This window comes from Styela clava, chromosome 3, assembly GCF_964204865.1.
Source record: "Styela clava chromosome 3, kaStyClav1.hap1.2, whole genome shotgun sequence".
Taxonomy (NCBI): domain Eukaryota; kingdom Metazoa; phylum Chordata; class Ascidiacea; order Stolidobranchia; family Styelidae; genus Styela; species Styela clava.
The window spans coordinates 5,444,110-5,465,299 of NC_135252.1; the positions used below are offsets into that span (position 1 = coordinate 5,444,110).

Sequence of the window (21,190 nt, forward strand, 5' to 3'; positions counted from 1 at the left end):
AATCTAACAATACAGCAATGAGTGAACTACTGCAGCTGTACAGTGTAATAATATGCAGCTACTGTTAACGAAACTCTCGCAACATTTATGACACACCGGTAACACTCTGACACTGCAACAACTGAACAATACAACCGATTGGTTCATTTTTTATAACTTGTTATGTTAGAACAGTTCACTTTCGGAAATGCCTGAATTAAAGGGGACAGGCAGTAAAATGTTTGATATTCCAGATTATTGGAGGCGCTACTTTGCAGCTCGTTCTTATCTCGCATACAATTCCGTATGGAAATTTTGAATCTACAACTACAGAAATCTGAAATAGCAATTTAGCAGGATGGTAGTGACTTTTAATGTAGTTGAAAGACGATTGAAAAATATAATTCTCTCAATGTGTGGTGAATGTGTATGCCTGCCTTCACGAATCTCTTGAAATCGAGTACTAGAAATCGCATCAGCCCTAATATGAGTTCTACGTGTCTAAAGTTCAAAACTACACAATACTAACCAAGAGTTAAGAGACTTGCAGAAAAGATATGAAAGCAGACACTGAGACATGACATGACGCAGACAATGATTAAATATCTGTGACCTACGGTGTTCCTTACTGTAACCTGAAGATTTACTTAACAGTGATACAGGGCAGGAATACCAAATTTTTATCTACTAATTCTTTAGTACTTCCGTTTTTGGCATCCTATAGTCACACTGTATTTCTTCACATCTACATGTTGACAGATACCTTATATAAATTTAAGTTATCATGGCTGCTGTTGCCAGTGATAGAAATCTTCGGCATAAATCATTGAAAGTATATGACGATGAAGATGTTGAAGATGAAATCGATGGAAAACGGACATTTGATGTCATGGAAAAAATTAAATCTGACAAGTAGGCTTTTCTAAATTTTCATTTGTGAAGTGCTGTCTAATGCAGCGTTTCCCAAACTGTGTTCCGCGGAACACTAGCGTCTTCGAAGTGTTCCGTGGAAAAAGAATTAAAAATACGTCTAAAATGGTCGCCATGACGATCTATGGGACGTGAACTGGTCGCCCAACTGACCTTTCGATATCGCGGTAGCCGTCACCTAAAGTGAACTAATTAGGGTGGGGTAGTGGAATTTTCAATAACCGTGGCTGTTCCTCCTCCACCTTTGCCTGGTTTTACCTTGAAATGCTGAAAAAATTTCTCATTTTTGCTAAACTCTATTAAGTAGATAAATAAACTGCTGCAAGTACTTCTATCTTCATTAGACGTTACATTAGAGGCAAACACTAAGTTAGGGAAAGTAAACGACATAGAATGGTAAAATGAATGAATTGATTTATATACACAGCATTTAGATTAATGAACAATAAAACATTTATATCAAATGCAATATGCAAAATATTCAATCATTTTTTAGTTATGGTGGTTGCATTTGGCAACTCGCCACGAGATTGGGAACCGCTACATTATACCATTTTTCTTTATCAATTTTATTCTTTCAATTTTTGGTGTTCCGCGAGGCGAGATAAAAAGTGCAAGTGTTCCGTGACCGAAAAAGTTTGGGAAACGCTGGTCTAATGTATCAAAATCTCCATAGAAATGATGCAGCTAAATAGCTTAAGGAATGTAAATTCCTGTCAAATAGTGGAATTGTTACCAATGCAGCTAATATGGTTGGAGATTACAATCCAATTGGTTCTGCTTGATCCAATGATCATAATTTTTTTGGCAATATTGTTATGCAAATAGTTGGTGTTGAGTTGATCCCAAAATTTTTGCCAGATATTTGAGGTAGACTCTAGGAGATTTAGCGTTATTGTCCTATCAATCTTTTAGTTTTATTGCGTGTCATTTGTGGAAGTTTGGCTACACAATACATAAAATCTGATTTACCTGTTAAATAATTTTACAAATGGATTGTCCCTTAAATTTTGCCAAGTCTAATTTTGTCATACTTTGCCTTTTTCACGAATACTTAATTTAGAAAATTAGGATCTAGATATATTTTTTGATGATCTGTTTCATTTATTTTTAGATATAATGCGGAGTGTGTGCTTGAGCTTGGATCAGACACATTCAATTTCAAATATATACAAAAGAATGGATTTTATAGTCCAGTCAGATTTAAAGAAAAAGACCAGCTAGGTTTGTCAATTAGAAATGTCAAAATTTGTGCATTCTGCTTCATTTATTTGTGGCATCACCATTCTAGAAAATAATAAGATGTGTATTTATTACATGTTTATTTGAACATTAAAATTAGAATATTTTTGAAGGAATGATATTCACTAATCATCACTATTAAAAATATATAGAAAGCTAACTAAACTGATAATACTTACCGTATATTTTGGCTATGGATACGAATGATGGGTGCATATCACTGCACTTATGCATACATATATCTGTGTTGACCCGTTAGTTGTACATTGTTGTTTTTGAATTCTCTATGCACACATAATTGCTAGGCTTTCTAGATGTGTGAAACGTGACACAATTATATATTATTCATTTGCACTATTGTTTTGTGCTACTCACGTGCATGCTATATATACAGTTTTCATAAATGTTAAATTTTAAATTGTATTTGTGTTTTTGGTAATGCATTAATCTTTCTCTATATGAATACAACAAATTTTTATTTAGCATTATGTTTCTCCATTAAAAAAATATTGCACGTATGATAACGCTGCCACAAAATTTTTGTAGTTTGTAAAAAAGTTGCCCTGTTCGTCTTTTTATCAGTGTTTTCACATCTTAAATTATTGTCCGATTTTGTATCATGTGTGGTTATTTTGTTGTGTGCTTCAATTGTTTTGGTGGACAGGCACGTACTCTTATGTTTTTAACTCTTTCTCCAGTTATGCTCGTCTTACAGGTCTTCTGCATTTCGTTTGTACGTTTAGTGTTGTCTTGTTCTATATCAGAGCGACCAAAATAAAATTGATTGATTGATTTATGTAGCCTCTTGTAATGACATGCTAGTCAAGATAAATTACTGTAAGTATTATGCCATGAATACATCAAAATAATACTCAAAAATATTGTTTCAGGAATGACATTGCCAGATCCAGATAATTTCACAATAACGGATATCAAAGGATATGTCGGTGGGCGTAGAATGTTGGATGTGATGGAATGTGTAACACAGAGAGCAATGGAAATGTCCATGAAAGATTTTGCACAATATTTTGAAGTAGGTCACCGATGTGCTATATGTTGAGAATTTTTCATTTGAAAAATGTCAATGACAATTTTACCACACTTGTTTGCGTTCATAATAAGTAAAATAATAATTTCAATAATTTGAATTAATTGATAAATAATATTTTTTTTGATAATTTTATGTTTAGTCTTTAAGAAACAACAGCTTCTTTAAAAGTTATCATATAGTTTGATTAGATTTTGTTGCAATTCGTTACTTACTGCAATTCAATTCATGCAAAAGGAATTGTTGTAAATTTTTTATTTGGAAACACTTGAACATAATGTTTTGTTTGTATATATATATAAATATATATGCTTTTCTTCGTTTGATTACAGGGTACAGAGCGTAAAAGAATTTACAATGTTATTTCTTTGGAGTTCTCACAAACTAGGCTCGGCCCACTCGTTAAAAGACCGGCTGTTGTTGATAAGATTGATTGGATTGATTTGGCGTGGCCTCCTCATTTAAAATATGAACAAAGTGAGCAAACAAACAAAATGGCCCAAATGAAATATCCCAAGGTAGTGTATGCTGTTTTTAATAATATAGATGCAGATTCAATTAAATGTAAGTTTCAAATCTTCTACTGTTTGAGTGACGTTATCTCACTTGGCGGTGCGCTCGGTTGTTCGAGCACTGAATTTCTGTTTGAGTACCCCAGCATTTTTGACTAGAATATTTTGATCAACTACCGAATTGTTCGAGTATCGAACCGTTCGACTACCCAGTTCCAGCTCTTATGGCATGATCTTATGACGAGATCTTATGACATGATCAAATTACGAAAGAAATCCTGTAAACATGCATAATATTGATATGTAAATAGGTGACTCATGTACATATAATAATTTTAACAGTCTTCCCATTTTTTAACACATTTAAATAGTAAGATTTTTAGGAGTAATTTATAAACATGTTGAACTTTACAATTGCAAATTCGATTACTGCTATTTGTAGTAGATTCGTCAAGTCCTTTTCACAAATAATAATTTGTTGATCGATATTTTCAGGTCCAGAAATACTGTCTAATGTCAGTAAATGGTTGTTACACAGATTTTCATGTGGATTTTGGTGGTACATCAGTATGGTATCATGTTTTGAAGGTAAGTTGTCAAAAACTAGTACTATATTTCATTAAAGAAGCCGCTAAGCTCGCAGAAGTAAATGTTTTTTGACATTTTTTATTCATTTTAATCTTATTTATTCTATTTAAGGCTGTGAAGCAGTGAAAAATTCATTATGAACTTCACTGTTGCTCGGCGTTTGTTTTGTGGTGACTAGCCTAACGTGCAGTGCCCACTGTTGGTTGTAGTTCAGAAATAGAAGTTGCAAATGCATCATAATCTGAAGTTCAATCTGCCGATTGTTTATAGGCGAAAATAGTGCGACCCGCCTGCTACCGGAATGGTGTATATTTGGCCCAGTAGTAAATAAAGTTTGCCAACCACTGAACTGAATGATACATCTGACTTGGTGTTTGCATTTCAGTATTGCATCATAATTAGGTGTTTTCAATAATTAAGAAATTCTAGAAAGTGCAGAATAAAATTGTAACCAGATTTTAGATTCTGATCTGATTTCAACATTGAATTTTTGAAAAAAATTTAGGGTGAAAAACTGTTCTGGTTAATTCCACCAACGAACAAAAATCTTGAGACATATGAACGCTGGACGAAGTCAGGAAAGCAGGGAGATTTATTCTTTGGTGATCTTGTCGATAAATGTCAGAGAGTTCATCTTCACACTGGAGATTCACTAATGATTCCAAGCGGATGGATTCATGCTGTTTATACTCCAGCTGACTCCATTGTGTTTGGTGGCAATTTTCTCCATTCCTTCAATATTCCGATGCAACTTCGAGTCGCACAGTTAGAAGAAAGACTACATGTTCCCCCAAGATTCAGGTTTCCTTATTTTCAAGAGGTAATTTTTTTTTGTCTTTTTTTTTATGTTTTTTCGATAAAACTTCTGAATCAAGAATAGTTTTTCTTGCCTATTTGAGAATGTAAATAAATTTTTACTTCGATTGTTTTTGTTTTTTTCTTTTGTGTGCTTTTGCTCTAAATAATGCTCTGCACTATAGATTGAAAGGAATTGAATTTTTTTCGATTGGGCAATGTCTACAAAGTCTATTTCACCCTGGGTGAGATGGTGGCCACAGGATTTGAACTTTAGATATACACCTGCGATGCCATCATAGTTGGGTCTAACACTTAACCCCTAGTTTCGCTTTGTTAGAGATTAGGCGCATATTCAAAAAGTGGTTAGCTAGTCTTTGTTCACTGTTTCTTATAATTTAGTCCAGAAATAATTTCATTCTATGTTTAACTCATTCAGGCATTATGGTATACCGTTGAAAGATATGTTTGTAACTTGACTGGGCAATCTTTTCTGACTGACGAATATAAAACTAAATCAATGTTGGTGAAAAAACAACAAGAGGACGAAGAGGAAGGAATTAAGGAAGAAACTTCAATCAAACAGGAAGAGGTATTATAGATTTTTGATATTTTTTCCTCGTTGTGGACATTGCCGTTGCTGTATTGGCTTGAAGAGTGTTGATAGGAGGAAAAACCATATTTTTATGAATGTTTGCTCGAAGCAAAGTCTGGAGACCTTAAATGTAAATACAAATATTGATGAAAGATTCGCAGGTTACTATACCATTTACACCGATTAACGCGACTCTTGAATCATCCAAGCAAACACTGTGATTGAAACGGTATTTACACTTGTTTTGCCCCAAACATTCTCCCTACGGCCTTTTCCAACCGGTTTGAGTTATGATTTTGATCATCTGTTGCCTAAGAAGTTGAAATAATAATATACAAATAAAATGTGGATTTATAAGACATTTGAACATAGTAAGGATTTGCTGGCAGGTTACCAGTGTTTGTCGCTTTTGTTGTGAATAAATATTCGAAAATGAATTTACAAGTTTACATATGTTCGTATATTATTTTTTTTAAACAACCCCCATAACCTAATCCAAAACCGTCTTGCTGTCGGAAAAATCTGTATATCAATGAAACAGCTGGGCAGAATATAAGGTCAGCCAAATTTCTTGGAGATATGGTTTTCTATGTGTTATTATCCCCAGTATTTAACCATAGAACATAGAAAACCTTCTGATCCAACTTGTCAGTTTAAATTTATGCATTTTGCATTACACTTTGACAGAAAAAAGATCATGTTCACCTAACTCCATATGAATACAAGGGCTTGGTTCAACTAATCGAATCTCTGGAGCATTTACCAAAAAGCAAGAAGTTTGTTCCAGCTGGAATAGAAAATTGGCAAGGACTCTTAACTGCTGCAAAACAAATGTTGTTCGCACATTCTGCTGATGATCCTGAACTTGCCTTAACTGGAGAAGCTATTCCATGTTGGCCAAAACCAAGCAAAAGAACAATTAAAAGGTGTGGCTTTCAGAGTTTCAGTCACTGTCATTCATTGCCTCATTGCAAGTACTGGTATCAGGAAATGTTAGGTCCCTGTATGTACCATGATTAATTCAAATTATGTTTATACTTGTGACATAGTAAAAATATATGTTCAAAACTCTCAATATGCAATGAGATAACGAACAAACATAGATTGAAATAATTATTGAATATGACCCAAACTTGATCATTGCATGTTAGTATCACTTTCGTCATTGTAAGTTTTACTTCTCTTACTCAAGAATTCCACTTGTACAGAGGAACCCAAATATTTCTAAATTACTTCTACGAAAGCAAAGATAATATATTATTCTCTTGAACTTCTGTTTTGTATGATTGTACCCAAAGTTTCAGAAATCCAGGAAGCTTTGCACAAAAGTTATGTTTTCTATAAAATATTTTTAAGTGATCTTGGATCCGTTTTATGGGTACATTGTAAGCACAGGATGGCGTAGTCAACCTTTTCAACAATAAAGTGAAGGCTTTGATCTGCGATTGTTACACTTACACCATAGTTACAACATCCACAATATTTCGTATTAATATTATATAGCCATGTTTATATTGACATAGCAATTTGTTTTCTTCATATTCCAGATCTAGGTCTGATGATGGTAGGCCAGTCAGGAGAACTCCATCGGCAGGTAACAGAGTTCGACGTGTTAGATGTAAACAATGTGAAGCTTGTTTGAGAGGAGATTGCGGAGATTGTGTTTATTGCAAAGACATGAAAAAATATGGCGGACCTGGTACTATGAAACAATCATGTATGCTCAGAAGGTTGGTATCAAATTTTTCATTCAATTCAATTATATCATAGTTTTTTTTATAGTTTGCTTTTAAACTGCAATAAATTTGAAATTTGCTATGGATTATTTTTCATGCCGACATCTTTGGGCTTGGCATTTATTGTTGCCAGGCACTTAGGCTGTCAAAACTCTTCAAGAACGATGTTAAGTTAAAGGAACCCTTCAAGAAATATCTGAAAATAGTCAAAAATACCTTATTGGTGAAATGTAAACGGTTTCAATTATTTTCAGTCATCGTCTGTGTGCTGCAATATAGAAGAATATTCCAAGACAATGGATCCACTTTGCTATTTAATTTAATAATTCTATTTCAATTTTCTCCAAATTTTTTAATTTTTAAGCTTAGCATTTAGCGATTGTTTTTGTCATTGTCTACTATGCTTCAAGCAAATATCTTGAATAAAAATGCAAATTTTTTATTTTTTACACTAGTTTTTTTCCTTTATCACAACAGTTGCTTGTTGTATTAGATCTCTGTGACAAACACTTTATTTTGATCTATTTATTTTTAACTTTGCAGATGTACAAATCCTCTCATGCCATCTACACATCGTAGTGATAGTGTGGGTGCTCCTGATACTCCGACACCAATTCAAGATGTTGTTGAGAATGAACCAGAACCTGAAGAAGAAGAAGACGGATCACCTCCACCTAAAAAAGGAAAAATATCTCGTTACAGACAACATGAAAATGGAACACCCAGAACACCAAGACTAGAAAAAGTAAAAATAAGCAAGGTGCTGTATAAATTCCATTTTTTATGTAAAATAAACATTTATTCGTGGGTATGTTGTATAATATATTCAAGTTCCATCGTACAATGTGGTATAAAATTTAAGCAAGAAGTTGTATTTAAATTATACTTGATTCGACAATCTCAACAGCTATATGTCAATGAAAATTTAGGGTATTCGGTTTAGGACTTTTCCTTCACCTTTTCACTGAAATGGAACCGAAACTTATGACATTCTAAGGTTTTGTGAAAATCACATATTTGTTAATAGTTTAGTTTTAACAGCCAAACCTAAAAATGGACGTGTTAACTAAAATCAAAACTAAAACAGGTACAGCTTTGAGACTCAGCCCAAAAGATGGCCCCAGTACATAATGACAGGAGAACTAAAAAAAATCCATTTTCTAAAAACGTGACATGAGAGACTGCTGTACTGCTGCAATATATACTTACTAGCCTGCTGCACTGTTGTCCAACATTCAATTATGTTGGAATTTCGAAATCTGTTTTGCAGGATCAATCACCGCTTGTACCTCGAGTTACCATCCCTAGGATGGAGAAAAAAGATCTTCTTCGGCATGTGATCAGGCCAGTGTCAGTGTCATTGGATAGCAGTGAAGAATATGAAAAATTAGAAAAAACAAGCGAAGAGCAAATAGAAAATGATCCAACTGTGGACAGACAAGCATGGATGCAGGTATTTTTGTGGGGATAGACTGAATTTTGTTTTCTGCCCTCATTTCCTCTATGAACGTTTTAGATTGTTCTACTAGATTAGAGGCTACTTCACTTTCATTTAGTGTTGAGGCGCTCAGTAGGGCTGGGCACTTCGAGTATCTGAACCTAATCGAATAGTAAATTCAATTCAAATGAAAATTTTGAATCACGTTTATCTAATTTATTATTAATGAAATAAGTTTCTTATTGTGTGGGAACACTCAGCGAACAGTCTGAGTGGTGGATTCTATGTTTTCAGTATTATATGCAGCTGGTGGACTCGTCACAATAAAAAAAATCACATAAAATTGAGTCTCTTTTCAGTATTCGAGATTCGAAAAAATATTCGATTAGATTCTAAAATCTTCATGTATTCGAAAATGCCCAGAGCCGTAGTGCTCAGTTGCCAACAGCATTTCTATTTACACTACTTTTGGATTCCTACTGTGTTAATTTGAAATGCTTTTAAGTTTTCTCAGTCAATATTTCAATGCAGCAAATATTATGACTGTCTTTGCATGTTGCTGGTTACTTACAATTACAACTCTTCCATGTGCAATCTGTTATTTTAGAGGTTAGGACTTATCTGTCCAACAATACTTGTTATTTTATGAACTTGTAGATATGGCCCAGTTGATTTATCATTATTGACAGTTATATTTAGTCTTTAGATTTTTTCCCTAGTTTCTGTGAGATGTTTTTTATTTAAAAGTTCTCAGAAATTTTATGACAATTTTTTAGGTGTTCAAACGTTTGCCACAAGAAGATTTATGTCGGTGCATGAGAGTTTGTAAAGCGTTTCTTCGATGGTGTTCAAGCAGTAGTTTATGGCAAACCATTGATTTATCAGAATCTCCTGTTACTCCTGACGCATTGCGATGCATCGTACGTAGAACACCAAGTAAAATTGACCTCACAAGAAGTTATGTATCTTCCGAACAGTTATCGTGGCTTATCAAAAGGTGTCCTAGCTTACGAAACCTCGTTCTTGTATCTAATTCATGGTCTCTCACAGCATCTCTATGCTCTGCTAACTGCCCTCCGCTTCATTCCCTAAATTTGTCGTGGGTCACTGGTTTTACCGATTCGCATCTCAAACAGTTGATCTCACCACCGACTGATGGCCGTCCTGGTCAGCAGATCACACAAACAAGATTAAGGTTTTTAAGACATTTATTCCTGACTGGAACAGATGTGACCAACGCTGGCGTGTCTCTCATCCCTTCAAAACTGCCTCATTTGCATTCAATCGATTTAAGTTATTGTAGTGTCACCGATAAAGCTATTCGCTGTCTTATTACTGCTGCCAATGATCAAACATGCATCAAATTAAACACAATTGTGGCAAAAAGCTGTCCTGACATCACACGAAATTCCCTGAAGCATATTACAGAATTTATAAACGTGGTTAGAATAGATTTTAGAGATTGTTGTCAGATTACAGAACAAGACTGCTACGATATCCTGCCAAAACTTCAAGCACAAAACATTGTGTTATCAGAGCCTGGTCTTTTTGTGTCTGAAACAGATGTTCATTAATGAGTTTTGGACCGGTATACTGGTGCCAGTGTCCGTCGTCAAGTGTTTCTAAACTTGAGAACATCAGGGACGTTGAAGTTCTCAGTTAATGAGTATACATTGCCTCTAAGAGCCTTTCTTGGGGTAAGGTTTTTGTTATTTAATTCAATAAGTCAGGTATATTTATATGGTACAAATTTATCATGTTATTGTATGTTAATAAAGCCAGCAAGCATCCTTCAAAACACGGGTAGGAATCTAAATAGAACATTTCTGGGATATCGTTTTCATACTCTACATTTTGCCTCAATTGTGTTTCAATCATTCAGTGCTAATGAACATGAGTGCTATTAATACCTATGTCATGACATCATATCACATAAATTTTTGGTCCCTGAAAATTGCATCAATGAAAAATCTCCATTAAGAGCCTTTTTAATTGATTTTTTTTTAATGTCATACTTTCAAATATCTGTGGTTGGAATTTTCTGTACACAAAATCTTCAAGGCTTTGAATGTCAGTTACTACACTGGTTTAGGTTGCAGGCATCCTGTGTTTTCTTTCCTCTTACTTATAACACATTAATACAGATTGTAAGGTTAAGGTAATGCTATGTCATCCTGTTTGTATGACTTCGAACTTGAGAATGCAAGTACTAACAACTATGAGTAGAAAGGGGTTGCTGCAATGTTGTATACACTTTTAGGACTTGGGTGAACATTTTGTGACTCCTAGTTCTGTTGAACGCTGTTAGATTGTTTTTATCTTGATATTTTGAAAAACTAAATTGTGAAATTGGCTTGTGCCAAAGTTGGGTTGACTTATCATTATGTGTTTATTAATGTTGCTGTTTTGTTGTTTACATTTAATTTTTGTCACATCAGCATTTTGCGTTAAATGAGAAGAAATAATTCAAATGTGGGATACTTGGTTTTGGCGTTGTAAGCGTATATACACTGCCCAACATTTTTTTTAAGTTTCAATTGATTATTTTAGTTTGAAAATGGAGAACTAGTGTGGTTTCATAATTTCAGCTTACACCAGCTTTATTTGACGTAAGTTTTTCTGTCTGTAAATTAATTCACACCCGATGATCTTTGTATGCGAGTTATGTCAATCACTTACTCTAAAAAAGGACTGGTATGTCATAAGAGATTCTGTAATGCATGAAGAAAGGTTAAGAGTTGGCTACAGTGATGCTTGTCTGTGAGTGTTTTGTTTAACTTCAAAGGTAGAATGTGCTGTCTCAAATATAATTTTATTATCGTGAATATTAAGTTATTTCTTTCTCGTTCATTCATCATCAATTTTATGTTTGTTCATTTGTAGCGTTGCTTTTCACGATTCCTAAATAAAATTTGGCACCATGAGATTGTATTACTGTCCTGGGGCTGGGACAAACACAAATTATTCAAAGATGATTCTGCGAAGAATGAAGCTCTTGGAAGAAGCAGTTTCTCGTTACAATAAACAAAGTTAACGTTTTTGACAAGTTCATTCCCATTTCAAATCAAACTACGGAAAGTAGCTGCAAAGTTGCAGAATGTATCGCCAAGTGCGAGGAGCGTTTTACCAGTGGTGATTTCGTTAAAGAAGCGCAGTATTTATCAATTGTTCCGAAGTTGTATCTCTCCTATTCGGAAAATCTACTTAGTTTCTTTTGTATGCGCTCAATCAGGTAATTTGTTAAAATCAACAGATAACTTCTACACAAATAGTCATCATCATACAGGATGCCATGATTTCTTCCGTTTTGTTGTTTTTTTGACGTGTAACGGACGGTCCAATGACTCATACATATCAAACCTGTAAACTGCATCTTCGAATGCTTCAGGAAAGTTGGGCAACAGATTTAGATAGTCGTCAAAATATTAATTAGCATTAGACAGATTTAGGATATTTCATATTTCCATGCAAGAGTCTTTTTGGTCATATGAAATATAGTTTTCTTTAAGTTTATAGTTATCAAGTCAACATATTCAAGAAATTGAGAGTATTGTAGGGAGGTCGTAATCTATGCAATCATCCAATCATCCCTCGATCCGCGATAAAAAGTTTTTTTCTTGATTAGGTTTCGAAATTATTCACATTACCAAATACTTTCACTAGTTAAAATGATTTTTTTTATTTGATTTTTCTTCGATTTAATCAAAAAACGTAAAAAGAAAAAACGATTATTGATACTCTAAGGTTAGGCTGTGAAACTGAGTTTAATTTTGATTGATATATATCTCAGTCTTTACTGTGATGCTATATTCATGTTCTCAGTGCGGTAACTAAAAACTTCATAATGGGTTGTTGCAGCAGCAAAACGGATAATACAGTCGAATACACTCTCCATATTTTGGTAAGTAACATTCATTTTCATCTAACGTCGGCTTATTTAGGACACAATTTTCTTACAACACGATCAATATGATTTTTTCATTATCTCTTCTCTTATATTTGCAACTCTCAACCACCTCAAATTGCAAAATTTTAGAAATGATGAAACAAAAAATAATGCATGTACAAAGATAATAATTGTCACAAGAGTTGACAATATTTGATTATTGAATGGTTTATCCATATTTATCCCGGAGATGGGAAAGCGTTCAAAAGGATTATTCGTTATTTCGGGTCACGCATTCTTGTACGGTATTCAATGTATATATAGTTAGTTATTGGTCAATGTTAAGGAAACATTAAGAGGACGCGACGCGTCCATCCATCCCACGCGGTGATGTAGTTTGAACTACGGTATACACAATTGACTCTTTCATATGGAATATTAATTTTATCCCGTTTATCTTTCAGACCAGTGATGCATTTAAAGGCGCAGGGTCAGACAGCAGTGTTTACATTGACATGATAGGTGAACAGAATGGAATAGGCACCGGGTGGATTAAAGTTCACAACGTCCATAAGAATGATTTTGAACGAGGGAAAATGGACAAATTCAAAATCAAAGCTAAGGATATAGGATTGCCTCTTATAATACGTCTTGGTAAGTTCTAGTCCGGGTTAAAAAGATTTCATTTTTCATTCTATTCCGCCAAAATAATAGGAAGGACAGGGGGAAAATGAACAAACTCAAAATCAAAGCTAAAGATATAGGATTACCTCTTATAATATAGGCCTTGGTAAGTTCTAGCCCGGGTTAAAAAAATCTTTTTATTCCTTCAAAACAACCGCTAAAGTCGCAATATCAATAGTCTCGTTAGAGTTAAAATCGATTTATTGAAAATTGTATGATATTCGAGTAAAAATGAAAAATTAAACAGAAATTTTTCGAGTAGCCTATATTATATCTATGTGAAACATGGCAGTAATTAATTTTCGTAATATTACAGAACTCCGTCATCGTAGCAAACCAGACAAATGGGCTTGTGATGAAATAACAGTTCTGTACGGTAACACGGAAGTTATGTTTCCTGTGTATGATTGGATTGAGAACGAAATCTGGTTCACGCGAGGGAAAGGTTTTTTAATTTTATTTCGATATAGTTTAACATGGTTTATTACTCGCAAATATGCTATTTGTCTATCTTATTGTCATTTCACCATAGCAATATGGTGGTATACTGACCTATTTTTATATTATGGGTTTTATATGATTTTATTTTAATTTCTGTAATTTAGTGACTTTTTTATTCTGCATGAGTTGACTTATTGAAGTATTGTACCGTCGTGACTTTAAATTTCTGTACTTCAGTGACTTTTATGTTCAGAATGAATTGACTAATTGTAGTATTATACTATTATTGCCTACTTTTGGTTGCGTGACCTTTTCATCCGTTGCCTAGATCTGTAGATAAATTTTAGCATCCTTTCATTTTTTCCCTCTTTGTCTCCAACATTCAAGAATCATACCTCAGTACAGTGCCGTTGTAAACAGTGTAAGACGTAGCCCGTCTCAGGCTTTACAATTCAATCATGCTGTCCAGCCTGAGTCACGTTGTCTGGTAATGCCTACACGACCGCAGTTACAAACCAACTAGCTCATGACATTCTATTTATTACTACCCTTGATTACCTATTTGAATTGCTGTAGTTGTCATGGTTATCTGCCAGTCGCCGCTCGAATTCATATGCTCCTAGTGATACCGGAAAACCCGGTCTCTTTAAACATATACATATGCCATAGGCGATTTATGTTATTATCTGTATGATTTAAGGTTAGAGTTTTCAAGTGTTTCTGCTCAATCACTAGTACTGGTTTATCGCGTCTTCTTTCACCTTGAAATGCATGTTTTTAGTTCTTTTTAACTCATTTCGTATGTACAATGTGTATTTTCAATATGGTGAAAAAATAAATTACTGATTACTGAACACTGAATAAAGTGCTATTTCTGAACTTTTTGCAACCATGGACAGCCGTTACATTTTCAGTGTTTATGTGCCATGAATTCTATCGAGTATTAACCACGTGATAATAAAAAAAATCAAATATAAAAAAATTCGATTCAAACCTGAATACCCGGTAGAGATCATTTATTGATATATTTTTCCGATAGCGGGGGAATTTCCTAATAGGTCGCTTCTTCCTCGCATTTTATAACACGCATGCAAGGGTTTAGTATGTTCCTAGCCATGGAAGATATAATATATATAAATAAGTACACAATATTGACCACAAAAGATACTATTCTCCTTATAGTTCATTATCACTATCTTTTTTATTGATTGTGAATTTATCAGTCTTGGTAAATCTCAGTTCATGAAATTATATTGATATACTGTGAAAACTTTTGTTTTTCAGCTCTCACACATACACAAGTAAAAAGTCCAGCGGTGAAATCCATGAGACAAAGGGAAATCGAAGCAACAAAAGTTAAATTCCAGTGGATTGTTAGACCGAATATTGATGACATTGGATGGGGTTTACCCCGATATGTAGATGCAACGACATTCAAAGAATTACCAAAAATTTTCCACGCCACCGACGTTCGCCAGGATAATCTTTTTTCGCGGGGATTTGAAGCAATAGTCAATAGAGCTTTGGCGACTGTGAAAAGTAAGAATGAATCATATATATGTCATTTAGAATGCTGGTTGATGAATTGCATTGATTGCTGTGAATTGTACACACATACAGTAAATAGATTCGATTAATTGTGAACAGAAGTTAATAACACTCATCTTCATTCAGATGCATTTTCTAAAATTGACGATTTAGATGATTATTCTCGATTATACAAGCACTTACAAGAAGATCAGGATCCGGTCTTTATGGACAGGTAGGTCCTGACCACGGTTGCTGCTGCCTTATGATGAATCTGTGTCACTTGGCATTATCAACGAAGCGCATTTTGCAACTTCTGTCAAGACACCCTGATAAAAGTTGTTTTCCTTTCCTAATTGAGCTTCCAAATTCTATGACTTCTATTATCGCGCTATTCAGAAAAAGGGTGTTGGTTGAGTTGGCATTGATCCATACCAAATTATTCTCATGAAATCTTCATTCTATAGAATGACTATATTTGGACATGAAACAGATACGACAAAATATAACACCCTGGCGCGTGTTTTTGTAGTTTAATTTATCACACGTTCTTACTCATAGATGGAAAACCGATGCCGAATTTGGAAGACAACAACTTATTGGAATATCTCCAACATCAATATCAAAGTAACTTTGATTTTATTTTTCATGGGAGTTCTTTGCGTTATAGAAATCTGAACTAAAAAAAAATTTACCAAGAGGCTTTAGAATAAAATGTATTTAGAATACATATATATATATATATATATATATATATAATTTCTGTATCAAAACCAGGATAATGGAAAAATTTCACTTCCACTCACATTCCAAGTTCAGGCATTTTGTGATCTATTCAGACGAATAGAGATTTAAATATTATTTAATGTTAATTTTCTCCAGGTGTACAACACTTCCTGATTGTTGCCAGATTTCCCACTCACATGTCTACGATATTCTCAACAACGGATACTCTCTTGAACAAGAAATGCAGGTCTTACAATATAAGACTTTTGTTAGCAAAATGCAATTCTTAAGCATTAGGAATGTCAATACCCTCGTCTAATTGGTCATTAATATTCTTTTACAAATAGCATTGACGAAAGATAATATCCAATGAAAGCTCTAATTATAGAATTTCATATATTAAAATTAAATTTCTCGTTTTTAGAGGGGAAGAATCTTTATTGGAGATTACAGCGAGGTGTTTCAAGGAGTGATAAGAAACAAAAATTCCAAGGGAGATGAGTTGTATTGTCCTGATGCCATTTGTCTATATTACGCGAGTCCCGAAGAAGATTTCATCCCCATCGCTATTCAACTTGTTCCAAATGATCCTGAAACAATATTCACTCCAAAAGATTCAGCAGAAGACTGGCTTCTTGCTAAAATGTACTTCAAAGTGGCGCTTTCAAATCTACACGAGGTATTAGAAGTCCGTTTATAAACCGAATTTGGTCAAATGTTTTTTATATTTTTTCATTATTATTATAAGATGGAGAAAAGCACTTTGCAAAATAGCATTTCGTACTAAACAATAAAAAAAATTATATCTGAAATTGAACTAAAACTCTGATATTTGACTTGGTTGTAATAAATATTTGTAGGGGTACTCAAAATTTACCCAATCCCTAAATTTTCAGTGGCATTACCATTTTATGCTGACGCATAATGTGATGGAACCTTTTGCGGTGTCATTATTTCGATGCTTCCCACGTTCACATCCAATCTATAAGTTGTTGCGACCACATCTTCAGACTGTTTCTATCATCAACGCACTAGCAAGGGATACGTTAATAAAGAAAGGAACTCTTGCAAACAAAGCACTTGCACTTGGTAAGTAACAGTGGATATCGATAATTGACTATATAATCGGATATTCATCGAAAACCTGAATGTCAAAATCAACACACGATTCTCTTCAATTTTGTAACAGATAACTTTTTCTTGCCTTTGTAGAAATAATTGGCATCCAATTACTTTATATATCTCCAAGAAATTTTGGTTAAATGAATATCAATACTTCCAATCTTAGTCGACGAAATGACCAGTCTGCGTGGTGTAACAGACCGTTAATTTTAAAGTTCGAGCAGTTCTTCAGATTTTTCTCCAAATATCTGTATTTTGTCATGCTTGAACTTGATCCCGTTTATTTGTTTCAAGTTCAACACATTATGTCAATCAATGATTTTGCCAAAAAGTAGTTTACTTTCCAGGTAAGTACTTTTTCCAATGGCGTTTATCACACCATTAGGAGTGAATTGTTTCGTTCGATAAAGGCAACATAAAAAACCATAACTATTATCGTAATAGCACGCATAGTGAACCTATTAATGAAAACAAAAAGATATTTATTTAACATATGAATCACGTTTTATTTGTCATTTCCTACTTCTTTCGCACGCTACCGCTTACAACTATTTTAAAGTACAAAACATAACATTACTGTACACCGATATGCGGAATCCGAATTTGGTTTAAATATATATTTGTTAAAATATTAAATCGAAGTCGGTGTCATGCAAAATCGAATGTTTGCATGATTTTCCGAAATACAATTAAACACTTTTAACAGTTATTTTTTTTTACAAAATCAAGTAATCGCACGAGAATTCACCACACCTATCAAAATTTTCTCATGCTAACTCAAAGTGACAGCCATGCTTAAACGTTGTTTAAAGTCGAAAAAAAGTTATTACACAAATGTTTTTAAGAGTAATAAAAGTTGGACGTAACGATTATTGATTTGAAATATATAGCGAATAATTGAAAAAACTCAAAATATTTTTAGAGGGAGAGGACCTTGCACGTCACACGTTCAAAGATTTTAAAATGGATGATCTTGTCATTCCCAAAGTTCTGAAAGAAAGAGGTAGGTTTCTTTGATAGTGCCCATATAGTAGTAAATACTATTATATTATTACTGAGACAATTTAGTATTATTTTCTCAATCTGTGAGCGTTAAGATTAAATTTAAAACATCATTTTGTAGTTCCCCAAACTCCAATCAGGTTTAGGTCAGGCTGATGCTGGTAAAACAATACAGGGTTGCTGTGTCGCTTGCTACCCGTGTTTTAAATGCATAGCTTATATTGAACAAATCATCAGAATTTTACATTTAAGACTAAATTGCCTCACAGGGCTTGATGACAAAGAAATTCTGCCTAAAAATTATTATAGAGATGACGCACTATCGCTGTGGCAGATAATTGAAAAATTCGTTTCGGATATCATAAAACATTTCTATGAACACGATCAGGTCAGTTATTACGTAAATAAATTAATTTTATTACTTAATTTAGCAATAGAGAAATATTAACGATCATTGAATCTTAGTTTAGCTTTGGATGAATATCTTTCAGATCTGTTAGAATGAGAACATTTAGTCTGGACATGTTGTATAAATAGATCAAATTTTTGTTTTTAATTCTATAGAAACAATAGATTTTTCTTTGAAGTTTTCTGATAAAATATTATATTCTATGCCATATTAATACGTTGCAAGTTTTGCCATTATTTAATCATAGATTGTCAATATGTTTGTGACAACTTTTGTACCATAATCTAAAATTCATCGTTATTTTCAATTCAAAGCCGTTTATTTATATTTTTGGTATTATATTATTTAAGGACGTTCTTCTTGATGAAGAAATTCAAGCATTTGCAAAAGACATGGCACACGAAGGATTAGGTTGGCAAGATGGGAATACAAGAGGATTGGATTCAAAAATAGAAGATGTTGATACTTTGGTATTCAATTTGAATTTATTAATATATATATATATATATAGAGAGAGAGATCATACAGAAAGTGAGAAATGCAATATTTGATTCGAGCAATCGCACGACAAAGTATTATCAGAATCAAAAATTTGGCTTTATTGAGCTACTTATCATCTCGTTCTCAGATTTGTTTGTGTACCAGCATCATTTACACCAGTTCAGTGCAGCATGCTACAGTCAATTTTCCTCAGTATGAAACATACAAGTTTGTACCTAATTCGCCGCTTGCCATGAGACTTCCTCCGCACAAAAGAGGAGAGGTATAGTCATAGTCAATTTTATTTTTTCCAACCAGCAAAAAAAATAACATACAAAATCAAAAGATAAACAAAATTTAACACACATTTTTACTGGGGAAGGGAAGCCGCGGGGAACCAAATTTGGTTATCGAGCAGCGACACCCAAGTAGGTAGGTTGATAAAATTTGCTTTTGAATGGAATCCCGAGAACAGAATTTGAAAGCTTGTGCTAAAAAATTTGAAAGCTATTTATATGCTAGTCCACTTCATCTTGCATTTTAAATCATTCCAATTCACTAACAGGCAACTATGAGTCGAATATTGAAATCACTTCCTGATGTTGACATGGCAACTATTACCATCACTATTGCCTACACACTCTCTTCATTTTCACCGGATGAGGCAAGTATCATATACTTAACTAAAATAAGTGACCCAGACTCATCAAAAGTTGAACACTGGAAATAACCATAACTACAATATGTAGTAACGAAAGAATTGTCTCTAGACAGACGCGCGATACAAGAACGTCGGAAAAGGTAGAACGGCATTAGTTGGCTTTTATTATTTGTAACATAACTCTCTATTCGCCTACTCAAATTCGTAGACAACATAACTCACTATTTATGGTCTCTACTTTGCGGCACCGCACTAAAACATCTCCCATATTTTAGTAATATAGGAATCAAATCCGTATACTGTTATCGGCACATTTGTAAGATGTTAACTACATCTCACCTAAACTTATATTTAGGTATATCTCGGAGAATATCCAATGCGACTCTTTACGGATCCTGAAGTTCTAACTTTCATCGACCATTATCAAAAAGCACTGAAATTATATTCAGATAAAGTAAAGGAAAGAAATGAATATGCTGACGAATATGCTTACGAATATTTGCTACCAGATCGTGTTCCAAATAGTATTGCTATCTAATAGCAAATTTTAAAATGAATAGAAGTCACAGAACTTATAAAACTAATTTGAAAAGGAAGTACATAACATAATATATGTACAACTGTACATGCATCATAAAAATTCATACTAGTTTTATATGACACAAGTTACTCCGAATAACTACGGTAGTAAGTATTGTAAACACCTACCCGCAAAAACTATGTTATCTGGAAAGTATTTGGAATAATTTATGAAAATGTAAAATAACAGATTTTTTGGAATATTGTTTTATATTTTAGTGGAATGTCTTTGTCATGTTTTCTGACTCATACAATTTTTCGTATAGATTTTACCACTTCATGCCTAATTTAACAGTTGTGTCTGAGACTCTGAGGGGTTGCTAAGGAATTTTCTTTTTGTACATTTTCAGCAAAATATATTGGCATTAAACAATGCAATGTAAATTTTAAAAATTGATATAAATTTTATTCTCCAGTTACTTGAGATATGATAACACTTTTATTTTTTGTAAATGTATATATGTACTTGTTTTTTATTATTATTTTGCACAGATGAATGTTATTCGGAAATAATATACTCGGAAATGTTTATTCAATTTTGCATTCAAGAAAGTATTGAAACTACTCTCATCAGACAATGTATTGATAAAAACACGTCACTACAGTAAGATAGTGATCCACCAGTTCCACAGAAATCCGATCCAAATATATGATAGAAAGTCCGATTTCGTAAGATACGTCCTAGATGTCTGGCAGTAGTTAAATTAACTAACCCTGTCAGGGATCAGAGTACCCCAAATTTATATCCCGTCAATCGGGTGAATGCAAACTTTTATTTTGAGCTTGGTTAAGATTTAATTGTAAAAAAAG

General features: G+C 33.6%; 2 protein-coding genes across 2 annotated transcripts; both read left to right on the top strand.

The window, feature by feature from the left end:
- Nucleotides 1–737: 737 nt before the first annotated feature.
- On the top strand, nucleotides 738–11,787 carry LOC120342191 (lysine-specific demethylase 2A-like). Its single transcript, XM_039410911.2, has 12 exons — nucleotides 738–891; nucleotides 2,024–2,133; nucleotides 3,042–3,184; nucleotides 3,532–3,717; nucleotides 4,207–4,299; nucleotides 4,805–5,119; nucleotides 5,534–5,686; nucleotides 6,377–6,615; nucleotides 7,237–7,419; nucleotides 7,969–8,185; nucleotides 8,696–8,878; nucleotides 9,640–11,787. The coding sequence occupies exons 1-12, from the start codon at nucleotides 764–766 to the stop codon at nucleotides 10,435–10,437; spliced, it is 2,748 nt and encodes a 915-aa protein (XP_039266845.2). The 5' UTR covers nucleotides 738–763; the 3' UTR covers nucleotides 10,438–11,787.
- An 853-nt stretch (nucleotides 11,788–12,640) lies between these two features.
- LOC120342991 (allene oxide synthase-lipoxygenase protein-like) lies at nucleotides 12,641–20,756 on the top strand. The gene is made up of 15 exons (XM_078111035.1): nucleotides 12,641–12,764; nucleotides 13,214–13,403; nucleotides 13,750–13,878; nucleotides 15,159–15,413; nucleotides 15,549–15,636; nucleotides 15,963–16,028; nucleotides 16,284–16,374; nucleotides 16,552–16,806; nucleotides 17,024–17,216; nucleotides 18,172–18,252; nucleotides 18,521–18,639; nucleotides 19,011–19,130; nucleotides 19,289–19,423; nucleotides 19,706–19,804; nucleotides 20,157–20,756. Exons 1-15 carry the CDS (start codon nucleotides 12,708–12,710, stop codon nucleotides 20,337–20,339), a joined length of 2,061 nt encoding a protein of 686 aa, XP_077967161.1. The 5' UTR covers nucleotides 12,641–12,707; the 3' UTR covers nucleotides 20,340–20,756.
- Nucleotides 20,757–21,190: the final 434 nt, after the last annotated feature.

Excerpts from the sequence above, each read along its gene's own strand:
- LOC120342191 (XM_039410911.2), top strand. The coding sequence starts at position 764 with ATGGCTGCTGTTGCCAGTGATAGAAATCTTCGGCATAAATCATTGAAA. Across the intron at positions 2,134-3,041 it reads TAAAGAAAAAGACCAGCTAG|GAATGACATTGCCAGATCCA; the intron begins GTTTGTCAATTA and ends ATATTGTTTCAG. Across the intron at positions 3,718-4,206 it reads CCCAAATGAAATATCCCAAG|GTCCAGAAATACTGTCTAAT; the intron begins GTAGTGTATGCT and ends CGATATTTTCAG.
- LOC120342991 (XM_078111035.1), top strand. The coding sequence starts at position 12,708 with ATGGGTTGTTGCAGCAGCAAAACGGATAATACAGTCGAATACACTCTC. Across the intron at positions 13,404-13,749 it reads GCCTCTTATAATACGTCTTG|AACTCCGTCATCGTAGCAAA; the intron begins GTAAGTTCTAGT and ends GTAATATTACAG. Across the intron at positions 18,640-19,010 it reads ATTTCTATGAACACGATCAG|GACGTTCTTCTTGATGAAGA; the intron begins GTCAGTTATTAC and ends ATATTATTTAAG.